The 16,991-nt window shown below is 28.0% G+C and overlaps 2 protein-coding genes across 6 annotated transcripts in view; one reads left to right on the plus strand and one right to left on the minus strand.

Moving 5' to 3' along the window:
• Nucleotides 1-1,521, minus strand: part of LOC105839169 — a 45,386-nt gene extending 43,865 nt beyond the window's left edge. The window contains exon 1 of the mRNA XM_036288301.1: nucleotides 1,341-1,521. Coding sequence (XP_036144194.1) covers nucleotides 1,341-1,484 — 144 coding nt within the window. The 5' untranslated portion in view covers nucleotides 1,485-1,521. The remainder of the gene's footprint in view (nucleotides 1-1,340) is intronic.
• An 8,192-nt stretch (nucleotides 1,522-9,713) lies between these two features.
• Nucleotides 9,714-16,991, plus strand: part of LOC105831862 — a 128,410-nt gene continuing 121,132 nt past the window's right edge. The window contains exons 1-8 of one of the 5 annotated variants that reach the window (XM_036288092.1): nucleotides 9,714-10,558; nucleotides 10,695-10,768; nucleotides 10,845-10,990; nucleotides 11,253-11,341; nucleotides 11,675-11,748; nucleotides 12,799-12,860; nucleotides 12,927-13,152; nucleotides 14,641-15,033. In XM_036288092.1, the coding sequence (XP_036143985.1) occupies nucleotides 10,532-10,558; nucleotides 10,695-10,768; nucleotides 10,845-10,990; nucleotides 11,253-11,341; nucleotides 11,675-11,748; nucleotides 12,799-12,860; nucleotides 12,927-13,152; nucleotides 14,641-15,033 (1,091 nt within the window). In that variant the 5' untranslated portion in view covers nucleotides 9,714-10,531. The remainder of the gene's footprint in view (nucleotides 10,559-10,694; nucleotides 10,769-10,844; nucleotides 10,991-11,252; nucleotides 11,342-11,674; nucleotides 11,749-12,798; nucleotides 12,861-12,926; nucleotides 13,153-14,640; nucleotides 15,034-16,991) is intronic. The other 4 variants (XM_036288090.1, XM_036288091.1, XM_036288094.1 and 1 more) reach the window with 4 other exon arrangements.

Genomic DNA, 16,991 nt, shown 5'->3' on the forward strand with positions numbered 1-16,991 from the left:
TTAATAAACGTTTAAAAAGAATTTTAATAATATTGGGAAAGCAATTATTAAATAATATTTTTTAAATCTTTGTGTAACATTAATTTATAATGTTTAGAAAATTCATCTAAGATTAACATTTTAAAAGGATTGATCACACAATACACACACAACACACACACACACACACACACACACACACACACACACACCACACACACACACACACAACACATATGTTTCTTGCTTATTGGGTATTATTTTATGCTTATATACAGTTACGATCGAAACAAACTGTTTTGACAGAATATAGAAATTTATACTACAAATTTACTAAATATAATTTTTTATTATGTTCCCATTTTATATTATGTTGCCACAATGTCATCATCTTTTACACATATTTTTAGATTTAAATAAGAATAGATAAATACAAAGCAAAATCCACGTTTTATTACAATTTTATTTCAATATTTTTTAAAAATCTATTTTTGTTAACAACAAATGTGAATCAATCTTTACAGTTTGAAACCCGATAACCCATATATCTAGATACACAGATAACAAAGCGTGTTTCGGTAAAATTGTGCAAATCTGTGATTGCTTATAATGTTGGCAATTTGCTTTATATTTGTTTTCAACAATTTTAAATATATCGATATTAGAGCAACACGTAGGTAACTCACATAAGGTAATTCACATATGTATTACCAGTCGTTTGATAACAAAATAGCATCAAAATTGCTTTGAGTTATCTGTGAGGTAATAATAATTGTGTGATCCTATAAATTGTTATGGTACTACAATAACACAAACATAAATTTTGATGTTAATGATTTTAAAATTGTGCAAGTTGATATCTAAAGTCATATCGTAAAAATATCAATTTGTCAAAAAAAGATTCAGTGGTTGTAATTCTGACAGCAATACATGATAATTGCGAGCATTGTCTCAGCAATAATACAGACATGTTGCTATCTAGGCAAATATGGTTTTGAAAGAAATGTATTACCTTCAACCGAATTTTCTCTAAAAAATAATATTTAGTGAATTCTACAATAAATAATATTTAGAAATTTGTAGCATAAAATAACTCAATATTTGTATTATATTAAGAGAGTCAGTTTCATGACTCTCTCTCTCTCTCTCTCTCTCTCTCTCTCTCTCTCTCTCTCTCTCTCTCTCTCTCTCTCTCTCTCTCTCTCTCCCCCTCTCCCTCCCTCCCTCTCTCTCTCTGTATTATATAATCGAATCTAGAATAAAAGTCACAAAAACACTTGCTTCTATAAAAAATACTGATAATATTAACTTTATTAACGAACAAATAAGTTAGTGATATTTAAACAGACATTAGGCTATACCTTGGCGATAAATTGCGTGCCAGCTAAAGACACCATAATGATAATAATAGCATTACTACTTCTGTTCGTTTGATATGGCCATTGTCCGATACATGACAGGAGGACTTTATTGATCCTGTAATTCCGTCCATCAAAGAACCGCATTTCACACTTATCAATAGAACTGTACAAGAACAATACGGTTCAGACAGAACTATAGGGAGCTTTCATCACGTCTTATCCACATTGCTTTTAATAATTCTCTCTGTGAGCGTTCTGTCGGTATCATTACAAAATTATTTTAATTGCTTGCTTATACTCCCGCAGTTAAACTGCTCAGAGTATTAAACATAGGGTGCTTTCTAGTAACGTACACAGGTGACACAGTATACGACCCAGTACTTTCTAACTATGACACAAGTTGATACAATTGTACACAGCTAAATACTAGTTTTGATGTGTTATCGTGTTTTGTGTTATTCTACAAATAGAAAAGAATTGTAATAATATTATGTGGACTCCATCATGACTTTATTTGTCACTTAAAAGTACTCAAATAACAGTGTGTCCTTATTATTGCTAACATGTTGCTCGCAATCATATTATGTATAGCAGAATTGCAATCGCATTTATTGGCAAATTGATGCTTCTATAATATGACAACTGAATAGCAACTTCCCAGATAGCAAACAGTCATTTTGGTCATACGTACACATTGTTACGAATGATGTCATATGACCAAAATGCGATCATGACATTTAAATAATGGTATACTAACGTTATTCAATGACGTTTTTATGACATATTTTGGTCTTATTTCTTGTCGTCATTTCATGACGTTATTATGACATCATAATTTGATCCTGCTTCTTGGTTAAAAAATATAATATTTTTGATTTTTCTATTTTCTAATTTATATAAATTTACACAAGATAATAATATAGTAGCACTTAAATTACCTTAGGTTATTAGCAATATAACATTGTGTAATCATATAAATTATAGGATAACATAACAGCAGCACAAATTTTAATAACGACATTTTCAAAGGTGTCGGTATGTTACTTACTATCCAAATAGAAAAATTGTAAAATAAATGTACAATTATTGCATCTTTTTATTTATCTCAATTTTGCAAAATTGTTGCAAGGTGATACTACAAATCGCATATGTTTTACTAAAAACAAATTTTGTAATTATATGTCGTAAATATTGAGAAAGTTGTGAAAGAAATTATTAAGCGTAAATATTACGACATATATTAAATTAAAAAATAAAGAACTATGTCAAAAACTACAGGGGGTTTTATCCTAGAGCGCCCAGAAATGAAACATATACCATAAAACGTAACATACATAAACAAAAACTTAAAAAAATGGTAATTATTCAGTTTAAGCGAGGCAGCTCTGATGACTTTGACCTTGACATATGTTATCAAGGTATCACCCTTTTGAGTGACCTTCAAAAGATTTTAGTTGTCGCTCGTAATTTGTTAAAAAGTTATTAACAAAAAAGTTGCATAAATACGACATATAATTATTTAGTATAGGAGTATATGATGAGTAGATGGGTTTGCAACTTTCCACGTGCAGCGAGATCTATCCCTCCCCCCCGCTTACAGAGCAAAACGACGTCCACGCTTGTACTTTACCACAAGGGTTTGCGACTTCAGATTTGAAATTGGGGCCAAATAGCGATTTTAAAATGTTTGGGTTAGATCAGGTTAGGAAAAAATACGGGGAGGGGGTGCAGCCCCTTCCCCGCCCACACATTCTCTACATTTTGAGAATGACCGAACAATAACTTGAGAATGTGGTGATTGATGTATATATTCAATTCTATCTACAATTCTATCTATATGGTGTCAGATAAAGTCACAAACCTATGTGTTACAGTACAAGTAGGAAATTTATAATTTTTAAGTCTTCATTATTAATGTACCCACACAGCACACTTTATCCTGAGGATATCCCAAATTATCCCAGACAAACGAAGGCGATCCCACGGATATCTCAATAGAGTAGCTCCCGGGATATCCTACAAAAATATCTTAAAATATCGTAAAATATCTTAAGATATCATATGATATCTTATTAATATATTTCGATATCCTCCAAAAATATCTTAAAATATTATAAGATATTGTAAGATATTCATTAATATCTTACGATATCCTATTACATCCAAATAATATCCCATCATATCTTTTTTATCTCTACAATTAATGGAGCGTAATAAATCAAGTGTAAAGGGAAAGTTAATTATAATGTAACAAAAGAGTGACAGAAATTAAATCTTTAAGAAACGTAGATTAAAACGTCAGAACATAAAGAAAATACACTTATGGAAACAATGTGGCATATTAATAATATGCCACATATACTAAAAAATTATAAAAAATGACATAAAAAAAATTTTTTTATTTTATACAAACAGAGCAAAAACAGATTTTTTAATAAGTTAGTCTACATACTATTTTGCGCGCATATATAAAAATAGTAAAAAAAGTAAAAAAAAATTGTAAAACTTTATATTTATTTATAAAAATATAAGTTAACTATACATGTTTTATCCTTCTGACAACATCTATTGTAATGATCTATAACAAATATGAATCCATAAACAAGAAGTGTTTATGGATCACCACGAAGCGTTAGAATGCGTACGGTCTTCGAAGTCAAGCGACATCGGCGAGGGTTGACACTTGGATGGGTGACCGTTTTTTCAGGTATAGAGATATTAAACTATTAAACATGCTTTAACAGGTACGACTGTGGCTTGGCTGAAACATGTTATATTATAGTCTTCTTTCTCTTACAAAATTGCCGTAAAAATAATTAGAATTTTTTATTTTTTGTTCAAGTTTTTTTCAATTCTTAGAAACTCTCAAAAATACTTAGAAATATTCAAAAATTTTTTTAATTAATCAAAATTTTTTATTTTTTAAGTTTTTCCGAGAAACGTTTCAATTATAAAAAATCGAAACATTTATCAGAAATCCTGAAAAAAATTTTTTTAATTCTGACAAATTTTTTCACCAGGGTGTATTACGATATCTCAGGAAATCCCTTGGACATCCTCTGGATATCGTTTGAGATATCTACAGGATGTCAAATCGGTGGACATTTGTGCATCCCTTGGATATCTCTCGGATATCGCAGACGGTCCACGGATATCCAACGATATTGCGATATCCTAAAATGACATCCTAGGGACATCCCTAGGATAAAGTGTGCTGTGTGGGTAGAAGGAATTAAATTGAACAATCACTGTTATCTATCTTAATTTCCAGAATATATATATTTTATATCTCTAAATAATATGCGTGATTTGCATATTTGCTCATCCATATACAAAATGTGGTGCGAAGAACGTGTGGGCGGAGGAGGGGCTCCGTCCCTCCCCTGCAGCCCCTCTGTATTTTTTTCTAACCTAATCCAAACATTTTAAAGTCGCTATTTGGCCACAATTTCAAATCTAAAGTTGCAAACCTTTGTTGTAAAGTACAAGCGTGGACGTCGTTCCGCTCTGTAAACAGAAGGAAGTGGAGTGAACCTTGCTACACGTGGAAAATTGCAAACCTATCTCATATACTCCTATACTGAATAATTACGTGTCGTATTTATGACACGTAATTATTCAGTATAGGAGTATATGAGATAGGTTTGCAATTTTCCACGTGTACCTTTTTTTGTTAACAACTTTTTAACGAATGAGCGACGGCTAAAATTTTTTGAAGGTCCCTTAGGAGGGTGACCTTGATAACATATGTCAAGGTCAAGGTCATCGGAGCTGCCTCCCCTAAATTGAATAATTACCGGTAATACTATTAATATTTTAGAATTATATAATTCATCTTTATGAGAAGGGCAGAGCAAAAACATATTTTTATAAGTTAGTTATTCCACATGTTATTTCGCATATGTAAAAATCAGTAAAAATCAGTAAGTTTATATTTATTTATGAAAATATTATGTAACTATACATGTTTCATCTTTCTCATATCTATTGAACTGATCTATAACAAATATGGACAGTGGCGCAAAAAAAACGGGACAAAAATTTTGATTGAATTTTTAGGCAGTCTTCAAAGTGGCATAACTTTACGAAAAATCATGCAAATAACATGAACTTTTTTTTTAATTAAAAGGCAGACTCTACTTTAAGAATCTTTAGACGAAAGTTTGACTTGCCACATAAAGTGCAAAATTCGACCGTCAACCTCTACGTGGTGCTCATTGGGTCATTCTGATGATGGCGGTATGATTGAGTTAAACACAAATAAAATCAATATGCAATATCATATTGATACTGTTTCATGGTATCCAAAAAATACTGTATTTAGTCGCTAAAATACTTTAAAATACAGTGTAAATTTCAAATTAGTGTATAATCAACAAAAAACATCGTATTGACATGTATTTTTTTAATTGCTTAGAAAAAAATGAGATTTAAGAATCTGGATTAATATTAGGAGGGACTGCCAATTCTAGCGTCCGAGCATGCAACGTATGCATACATGCTGTATCCATGACGCTGAAGCGAACATAGACGGTCCTGCATGGCAGTTCTGCTTCCAGGACTCGCGAAGACGTAATACAAATTTTCAGATAAAATCTTTTTATTGAGTTTATAAAATTGAGTTTATAGAAATCCTTCTCCAGAATTAAAGTATAAACAATAATAAATGGCGGCTAACTACAATTTCATTTGAAAAACGAAAATAATTAGAAAATTATACTTTTGTTATCGACTTCTGCAGTCATGTTGTAATTTTCAAAGTTACATGCGCGTGAATGTGTATGTGCGTGTGTATGCGTGTGTGTATATATCAAGCCAAATCTGTTTCCCACAAGTAATCAGAAAGTTACGAAACGAGAGGCATATTCGTGAAAATTGATCAAAAAATGCAAATTGGTCACAAGTCTAATTAGGTTGATATTATCCTATGATCCAATAATGCACTTCACCGAACATTTGATTACAGCAGCACCTATCATGCTACCCTGCAACTAATCTATAGTGTCCTGTTTTTATCCTCGGACCGCACTATCACGATTCCGCACACATACATATGAAATTTTCACATAAATTCTTTTATATCAAAGCTTAATTCTAGCTCATTTCTGAAAACACATTATCATTCTTTCCTGTAATAACAACGGTGCATATTAGTTATTTTGCACGTATAAAACTTAGTGCTGCTAAAGTCACGAGACGATTGCACAAAAGTATAATTTTCTAATTTTTTGCGTTTTTCACATGAAATTATAATTAGACACCATTTGTTATTGTCTATACTTTAATTCTGGAAAAAAATTTATGATTTTATGAAATTAATTTTCCGTTGAAAAAATGAGATGGAAATCCAGATGGTTATTCACATGTATGTGGATTCTCATGGATTTTAGATGGTTTTGTATAGATTCCATATGGATAACCATATGGAATCCATACAAAATCATCTAAAATCCATGAAAATCCACATACATGTGGATAACCATCTGGATTTCCATCTCACCTTTTCAACAGAGTTAAGAGCTAAGCTTGAAACGAAGAGATACATATAGTACAATATTGATTTCAGTTTATTTGTTCAATACAGAACGCTTGGGAAGAAATGGGATACATTTATAATCTAATGTGATGTTTGATATGAAAAAACAGGCTTGTAAAGTTAACATTTTAAGGTATATAACAATTTGTCTAGATTATATCTAAAATTTGTTGAAAGAATAAATATCTTCATTCTGTCCAAAATTGATCTATTGCATTACATGTAGGAGAAAAAGGGGTAAGATGACGAATTGCTAATTTTTCTAAGCTAATAACAGATTTCGATATTGAACGTAAACTTTAGATAATAGTAGATCATCTGTTGTAGTTTGGTTTCAATCGGTCCACAAAAGTGAATAATATAATAAGAAATGTGTTTTAGGTATACACATATGTAACTTTTTGGCACTTGTTTATAGGAAATGACGTAAATACAGTAAATATTTTTGGTTTTTTAATAAAATGATATAGGCTGCGTTCCGATATTCACCGCCAGTACTGAAAATGTATAGTTTACATAACATACACTGTAGATTTTTAATACTGACAGTAAATATCGGAACGCAGCCTATATCATTTTATTAAAAAACGGAAAGTATTTACTATAATTAATAAATACTTTTGGTTTTTTAATAAAATAATATATATAGGCTGCGTTCCGATATTTACTGTCAGTATTGAAAATCTACATAGTATATATTATGTTACGTAAACTATACATAACCTACATAGCACGGAATATTACAGTAATATCACAGAAATATTGTTCTCCCATTACAATATTACAGTGAAATATCGTATAAATATTGCAGAAATATTACCAAAATATTACTACAGTATTAAAATGTCCGCCGAAATGGATCACAGTAATATAATGGTGATATATCACAAATGTATTACTATAATATTTACGTAGTATTTTTGTAATATTGCTAAATTTAGGGTTCTGGATACTCATTCAACATTTATAAAAAATATGATCTCAAAGACGAGAAATTTACACTAAAAATTCTACATCATTTTCAAATAAAAACATCTAAATAAAGAAATATTTTTACTAGATAGTTTCAACACACTTATAAAATATTTCGACAACTGTTTTATTGAGTAAATAAGCTGCAAAAAAATGAATGTATAGTATTAGAATCTAGACATATTTGTTTACGGCTATTAATTCATTAATTGTCAAGGAAAAAATTTAGTTTTTACAGTATTTTACAAGTATTGAAACTGTCAAAGTGATTTTTCATCCAGATATCTTTTATTTAAAAATAGTATGGATAAATTTATAGTGTAATTTTTTCGCTTCTAAAGTCACATTTTCAAACTAACAATTATTATAAACCCTCACTTAATTTAGTGAGTGATATTATTGTAATATTCCGTGCTATGTGGGAAGTAATAGTATACTTAAAAATGTATACATTAACACATTTATTTTTTGTCTCGCAATGTAACTTTATTAAATAAATAAGTGAATACTATGATTACGGGTAAGATGACGGATGACGGCAAATAACGCATTTGTACTTGCAAATTATGTTCTGCAACGAACGTAATTGCATTAATATTATGCAAATAAAGTATTTGTGATACTAGTTATACTGGTAATCTGTAAGTAAATTTTATTATATGCAATTTATTGGTTTCGTTATTTTTATAAAATAAAGTAGTGGTACTATTAATATAATATTGTTAAATAAATAAGAAAATTTATGTTTATACAGATAAACAATAGATATGTTATACAGATAAACAGTGCTATTTAATTTGACTCTTTTTGCTACTGAAAGTCTTACTCACATAGGAGGGCAAGATGATGAAATTGACGCGAAAATCAAACATAGAAAATCAAAAATTTTTTAAATTCTAATTTATTTAACAGTTTTTAATTTTTATAATAGATACAAAAGGTTTTAGTGAATTAAAAAAAGAATTACTATATACATGTACACACACACACACACACACACACACACACACACACACACACACACACACACACACACACACACACACACACACACACACACACACACACACACACACACACACACACACACATTATCTCAGAAATTAAAGAAATCGACAAACCTTAAAAGTTTTGTAATTTTATAGCGCGAATTTGATTTGACTGTACCAATGCGTACTGATGTGCTAAAGTCGTTATATACTAACCTTAGTATAAAAGTAACGAGTGAGTCCCAGATGCGCACAGTAACAAACGGACACCATCAATCAAATTCTATAAATTTATCCTAACCCTAGCCAACCCAGCTGATTGGTGGTGTCCGTTTGTTACTGTGCGCATCTGAGACGCTTCCAAAATAACGTATCACGTATCTTTATGTTGTTTTGTATTGTATGTACGTACATACACGCATTAATGCATTAAATCAAATTTGTTATTAGGGCCATAATACACAAAATATAATAAAAATTAACTCAACTTAGGATCGATTGTTCCAACTTCTTGGTAAACTTATCAGGTAAATATTATATATTTGTTTTTATTTATTTAAGAAAAGAAATGAAGATAGACACATGTTTACCCGATAAAAGTAAGTTTACCAAGAAATTAGAACAACTGGCTCCTAATGTAACACACGTTTCTTTGAATTCGTAAAATTCTTTATTTTGATTGGGCGGTCAAACGCTACAAACGCTTAGAATCGTTTGTAATGTTATGTTGATCGCATCTGATATTGCATAAACATAGCATAAGCATGATGTAAGAAGAAAGGTGTAACAACATCAGTGTGCGCAGTAGTAAGTATTATCCAGTAAAATATATAATAAAATGGAGATTTGTGTAGCCATTCTATACATATTTTAGATTTCAATAATCCCAGCGTACTGTATACAAAACTGTAACAGTCGTACTGAATGTACACGCTCTAAAAATATAAAATTATTTTGTTTTCCGAAAGAAAATATCATTTGACAACAGTGGCTCGCATTTTATGTTATTTATTACATAATAACATAAATATACATTAACAAATTGTTTTTGTATTTAATTCTTGCGGCTACACTTTAATCCAAATATGATTGGTTATTGCCTCCAAACTTCATGCCTCCACCATTGCGTGCGCATGTTACATCTTTTTTTTACATTATGAGCATAAGGGCCATCACACACGAAATGACGTAAGCTGCATAAGCATAGCATAAGATCGATGAACCATTCAGTTCTCAGCATAAAGTCGCCATATTGATATACATAAGATGCTTATTGGCCTAGAACTCTTATGTTATGCTTATGCAGCTTATGTCATTTCGTGTGTGATGGCCCTAAGACTACTGGGAGTCTAAAACCAATGAACATCTTATGTAAACCAATAGCGACTTTATGCTGGATGTTTATTGGTTTATCAATTTTAAGTTATGTTTATGCTACGTTATACATTTTGTGTTTGAACTCTTAGAAACGGATAGGATGTTCTCTTGTCATCTCAGTCATCTGTTAGTTGTTACGTATCTAACGCCTTTCTAAAAAGATACTCTGTTTTTTGTAAATGTCTCGTTTATTTAAATGTCACGGCATTAATTAATTTATATATATTTTTGTTATTTTTTATTTTGTATGATAGAGACGAAAAAGAAGCGTTTCATTATTATGCAAACTCCACAATACTTTAAACGTGACACATATCATGCAAAGAAGTTTCGCGCGTTATAACGTAAGTATAGTACAAGTTTAACACATTAACCATAAGTCGTATTTTAAAAAATTTTGTCTTGTCTGTATAAGAGTTATCTTAAATTATTATATTTATTTATTCATATTTATACATATGTATTTTACCGATTATGCAGAGACAGTGTGATATTTCAACAACCGCCGAAGACGATTCGTATTTTTCATCAGATATTGATTTACCAAATTCAAAGTAACATTTGCTCTAATCCTGGTTTATTTACATCACAAAAAGCTGTATAATCATTGAATTTATTATATCTTCCAAGAGTGACACAATCTTGTCAAAAATTGAGACTTGCTTGTCGAGCATCAAAAAACAAGAACAATCAATTACATCTTCTCAAATTTCCATTAAAATCATTACATTGCTATCAAGATTCAGTTGATAATAGGCTAGACAAAGCAAAATTATGTAAGTGATGTAAGTGTTAATGAAATCCAAATATATAAGTTTTAAATATTTTATTTAAAAATTCATACATTACTTGACAAAAATATTTCGTAAATAATTAAAAAAAAAATTTAAATTTTTGTTTAAATCATAAAAAATGCAATATTATTCAATAAAAGTGTTTTGTGAAAAAATTGAAAAAAAAAATTAAATTAAAAAAAGTGTTAATACTTTTTGTTATTATATTTTTATACATATATTATTTTGTGGAGAAATATTTTAGTCACCAGAGAGGTCGATCAGATTGCCACGTCGCAACACATATCAAATACTAAATCTTCTGCATCACATATTTCTCAAGAAAAATATAAAGTAAGGCATGAGGCATATTATAAAGTAAAATCTAATATAATATAATTGTAGATTGACAATACTTTTGATTGAAATCTTTTGTAAAAATATAATGTTAATATTTAGTAAAATGTCATAAGCAATCATTGTTTGACAATGGTTAATTTTAATCATTTGGAGTATATTTTTTAACACATTTAAATTTGTAAGAATCTAATATCTTTTATTTTATAAAGAAATTCTAGATTACCGTAAATTTATCCTCTGGTATTGATTAAGGTAGAATTTAAAGATATATTGTTGTGATATATTTATATGGACATACACACACACACACACACAAATATTTTCTAGCAAGGAGTAATTTTCAAAGAAAAACATTCAAGCGATGGTGAAAATTTTGAACGTAAATTCAGCGAGAAAATTTGGTAATTATTTAAAAAATTAAACTTAAAAAATACGTTTTCAGTTATAATTGAATTAATAACTTTGAGATAATTTTTAATTTTTTTTTATTATCTTGTTTTCCAATACACAACAGTTATAAAGGATTTACAAATTATTTATAATAATTAGTTAAATATTTATAAATATTTATAAATATTTATAATATTTTTTATATTTGTAATACTTATAATACTTTTTATTATTTATAAATTATTTTATATTAATACTTTATAAATATTTTTGAAATTTTTTAATAAATTACAAAGATTTATTATAAGTATCATAAAAATATTTTAAAAATACGTTTAAAATATTTAGTTTATATTTTAATAGCATCCCTATGATATGATAACAATTATTTAATAATATAACAAAATCTTATATAAAAATTATAATTTACAATTATGTAGATATGTTTAGAGAAATAGATATAGAAGATGATTTATCATTCGTACAACATTAACTTTTGCACAATTAATTTTGAAATAATATTTCAGCAGAATCATAACAATGTAGCAAATTAGTGATAATATTGCAAAATTAAATTTGGAAAGAAATTTTTAAATAATTGAAAAAAATATTAACTATATTATATATATGAAATATTTAGAAATATAATTTATTTATTTATGTATACAAAAAAGCGTATACAAAATTATTTTTAAATTGTAAAAATATTACAACATGAAATAAAGACATTAAAAAAAATAATTTTTGAAATAATTAAAAAATTATTGATGTCCCTGAAACTTAGATTTTTTCAATTTTTAACAAACATTATTTAAACATTGTAATCCAAAAAATTGCTGCATTAGAGTGTATCATTTAAGCGCAATTATTGTTTAGTGAAATTTTTTACAATTTGTAATACAGTAATTTGCTATATTTGTATAGATACAACGTATCTATCGGGGAATAAAAATTGCCGAATAAAAAATTTAGGATTTTTTCCATGTATATGATAAATAAATCTGCATGATTATACAATTATAAATATTTATCATAAAGTTCAAGTCCTTAATGTATTGTAGTAGCAAGAAACAAAGCAGTACACCACGGATCGTAAGGGCCATTCAACAAAAGAGCAAGAAACGTGAGTTAATTGCTATAGTTTTTATTATTTTGGAGAAATTAGATTATAAATTTAGGTTATATGTAGAATGTTTTAGTCGATTCGAAAGCACATCAATCGGTAACAATCTATCACTACACACAGGCAACAGTAAGAGCAGCGTTGTCGTACTTTATCACAGTAGATTCGATATTTCCCCATCAACCTCTTCAAAGGGTCTCGTAGAACATTCGAAATCCGATCAAGGAGTAAAAACATTGTATGCATCGCAATCAGAAGTTACAAATCCTGGAGCAGGAGCATCACCTGATAAGTAAGTGAAAGAATGATATCAATATGTAATCAGAAATTTATTTAAATTATTATCCTAGTAAAAATTTTTCTTAGAATTTTACACTTAATTTTTCAACATTTTTAATTGTAGTGTGTTTAAGTTTTTATAACATTTCAAAAGAATGTCTTAAATTAAAAAAATTGAAATATTTTTTATAAAAATAATTTTAAAAAATCTAAATATATGTTTTAGATTGTCAATTACAGGTTAATACAACATAATATATAAAAATACTTAAATAATTGTTTAAACCAATTTAGATTACAGATAGAAGATTTAGATTACAGCTAGTATAATATTTAATGTATTGCATTGTTTTATTACTTTATTTATGTTTATTTTAAAGTTCAATTTTGACAGTTTATCTTGAGAAATGTTATAATGATGCATTTATTTTATTGTAGTCAATGCGGTTGTTTAATTATGAAAAATAAAATTTCACTGTTTGTGACAGTTTAATCTCGTTACAACAGAAAAAAGACTTCTTTCAGAGAAATTATGAAAAATATAAAAAAGTCAATATCTTTTCAATTTGTGTATGGACATATTTGTGTATGCACATTTTAATATATATATATAAGAAATTTTCTTTTTCTTTCTTTTTCTTCCTATAACTTCTAAAGAAAATTTATAAAATCTTGCAGATATGAATATACGTAAAATCAAAGCCAAATTTTTATCTAAAAAATTTCATATATGAAAAATTTTGATTATTTTAAGTTTTTTATTTTACAATTAAAAAAAAACTTAAGAGAGAAATAAAAAAAAATTTAAGATATTTTTAAACAAATGCTCATAAATCTTTAAAATATAAAAAATTAAAAAAAATTTTAAATAGAATATTATCTTTCGGTTGTCACACTTATCTCAAGACTCATTGCTGTCACACTGGGTACAGCGTACCCATTTCGATTTTCAAATGGTCACTGTTTAAAAACTATCAGAGATATAAAAACCAAACAAATTGGGGATTAACATCAATCCTTTTAAAATATTATTTGATTATTACAATGTTAAAATTAGAAAAGCTTTGTGTTAAAAAAGATTTTAAAAATTGTAATTTCCGGAAAAAAATCAGTTTTTACAAAAAAATTATATCATTTTTACTTTTAAACATTTTTTAACTTTTAAACATTTTTAAACAAGTTAAAAATTTATGTGGTTACTGTTGATATACAGTAATTTAAGGAACAAAGTAATTTTTTAATCGGCGGTTAAAAAAGGATATTTATTTTGAAGGTAGAAAAAGGGTATAAGGTATAAGGAAGATATATATAAGTAGGCTATATAACTAAAACTTATTTGACTTCAAAGTTGATGCATGGGTACATTGTACAACCAGTGTGACAACTGAGGGTTATGGTTAAACAATAATTGGGATATTAAGAGGATAAAAATAGTTAGACAAAGTATTTGAGTGATATAAGTTATCTTTTTTTTTATTTTACACGGAAAATGATTAAAAAGGACGAAAATAATAGAAACTCCAAAAACTTTATCTCCGAGATATTCACTACGTCGACGGAAAACTACTTCCAAAAGATATTGTCATATATTAAGACAACGACCTTCTGTGAATGTAAACATTTATCATGCAAATCGAATAGAACGTTTTTTATCCCCGCTACAACATCAGTGGATTTCGCTTAAAAGACAGAGAGAAGTAAATTCTAAGTATAAGGATCTGGAATGCATAACCAATTTTCCTAAAGATTCTATGAGATTGAAAACAATCCCATATTATATCAACGAACACGTAACGAATCAAAGATATACATGTATCGAAGAAGACAGACCTTGGGAAAAACAAAATTCCCATGTTGAAGTTGCTGTTTCGAAACCTATGGATCATTATCCAAAGTAAATAATTTTGAAAGAATAGATAAATAGAATTATATATATACATATATATACGTATATAGTTCCAAAAGAAGAGGAGTTATGGATAAATAAAGTTGATCAATCAGACGGCCAGAGTAGAAGCGTAGCATGCCATGGAAATCCGTGCGTTTATTACACATTTCCCCAATATATTAATGAATAAATAAATAAATTTAAATTACTGATAAGTTTAAATGAAAAAATATATAACTAAATAAACAAATAAATAAATAGATAAGAACAAATACAATTAGAAATTTCCAAGAAGAAATGGATATTAGTATGATTAGATGTAAAAATATATGATTAGATACGAAAAGATCTAATAATATATAATCTAATCCGAAATTTGGCGCGATATGATCATATATAATCATAAAAATATATAATTTGATATGAAAAGGTCTAATAATATATGTTTTTTATATGATTATATAACAGGTATTATATATGATCATATAAAATACATATATTATTAGATTTTTTCATATCTAATTATGTATTTTTATGCTTATATATAATCATATTGCGCCAATTTTTGGATTTGATTATACAGGGTGTCCCTGAACATGTTGGTCAACGCTCATAAAAAGGTAGAACGAATCGTGATGAACATAAAAGTCCAATATTGTCTTTGGTTAGGTCTTAGATTAGGTCTTGGGTTAGGACCAATATCAAGGTATTAATTTTTCAAATTATGCGAATGAGAGCGCGCCGAGGGAAGAGCTCGATCCGCTTGAGCTATAACACGGAAGAAAAGATCTATCGTAAATGTACGATAAGCTTTTATCAATTTATTGCTCACAATTACGATAGAAATTAATTAAATTTTTGCAGATCCCATACGTTAATATTTCGATTATTAGTAGACTTAACCCAAGACAATATTGGACTTTTATGTTCATCTCAATCCCTTCTATCTTTTTATGAGCGTTGACCAACATGTTCAGAGACACACTGTATATGATTATATATTATTAGATCTTTTTATATCTAATTATGCATATTTACATCCGATCATATTAATGTCCATTTTTTTGGGTTATTACAATTTTTAATTATTTTTTATTTTTATCTATTATTTATTTGTTTATTTGTATTTATTTAATTATTCAACATATTTGATTAATAAATTACTTAATTCTTATAGTAAACTTAGTAGCGTTAAGCAAAATTAACTACGGAAAGTTTTATAAATATAATAAGTATTATAAATTTAATAAAAAATTATTGATAAAAAATATTACCAAAATAAATCGTTTGTAAACGATTTAAACAATTTAAAAATTGTTTTAACATGTGTCATATATGATTGTTACAATTTTTTTTGTAGCGATGGAGCTATCAATTATATAAAATTATTTACTTAAAATCAGTTAAAAAAATTGTTTAAACAATTGATTTAAATTTTAATGTCATGATTCTTATTGCACATTTTTTCTCAAAATAAAGAGTGACCGCAAAAACAGGCCTAAAATTGCTTGTTTTGTGGCTATCAAAGTTTGAGTCAATTTTGGTGGTAAATAATTGTACATCATGGAACATCAATCCTCTAAAAATTTCAGATTGAGCATACCTTTTATTATTAAGATATGAAGGGTTAAATTGGTCATTAAACACGAATGAATGGAATAAAGGGTATGCCATTTTATCCATTCAACACAAAAAACTTTGAGGTTATTTCTCATATAAAAAATGTTTCAGGTAAGATTTGTTTATCTGTTAGAAGACTAATTTATCGTGACCTCAAATTGACGTTTAAGTCAGAATTATGTTGAACGTGTAAAATGGCGTAACCTTTATTCGTGAATAATATCAACTTTAACCCTTCATATCTCAACAATAAAAGATATGCTCAAATCGATAGGGGATGAATGTTTGATAATATGCAATCATTTACCACCAAAACTCAATGTTCACGAAATGGGCGATATTTG

This window comes from Monomorium pharaonis, chromosome 6 (genome assembly GCF_013373865.1).
Source record: "Monomorium pharaonis isolate MP-MQ-018 chromosome 6, ASM1337386v2, whole genome shotgun sequence".
Lineage (NCBI taxonomy): Eukaryota > Metazoa > Arthropoda > Insecta > Hymenoptera > Formicidae > Monomorium > Monomorium pharaonis.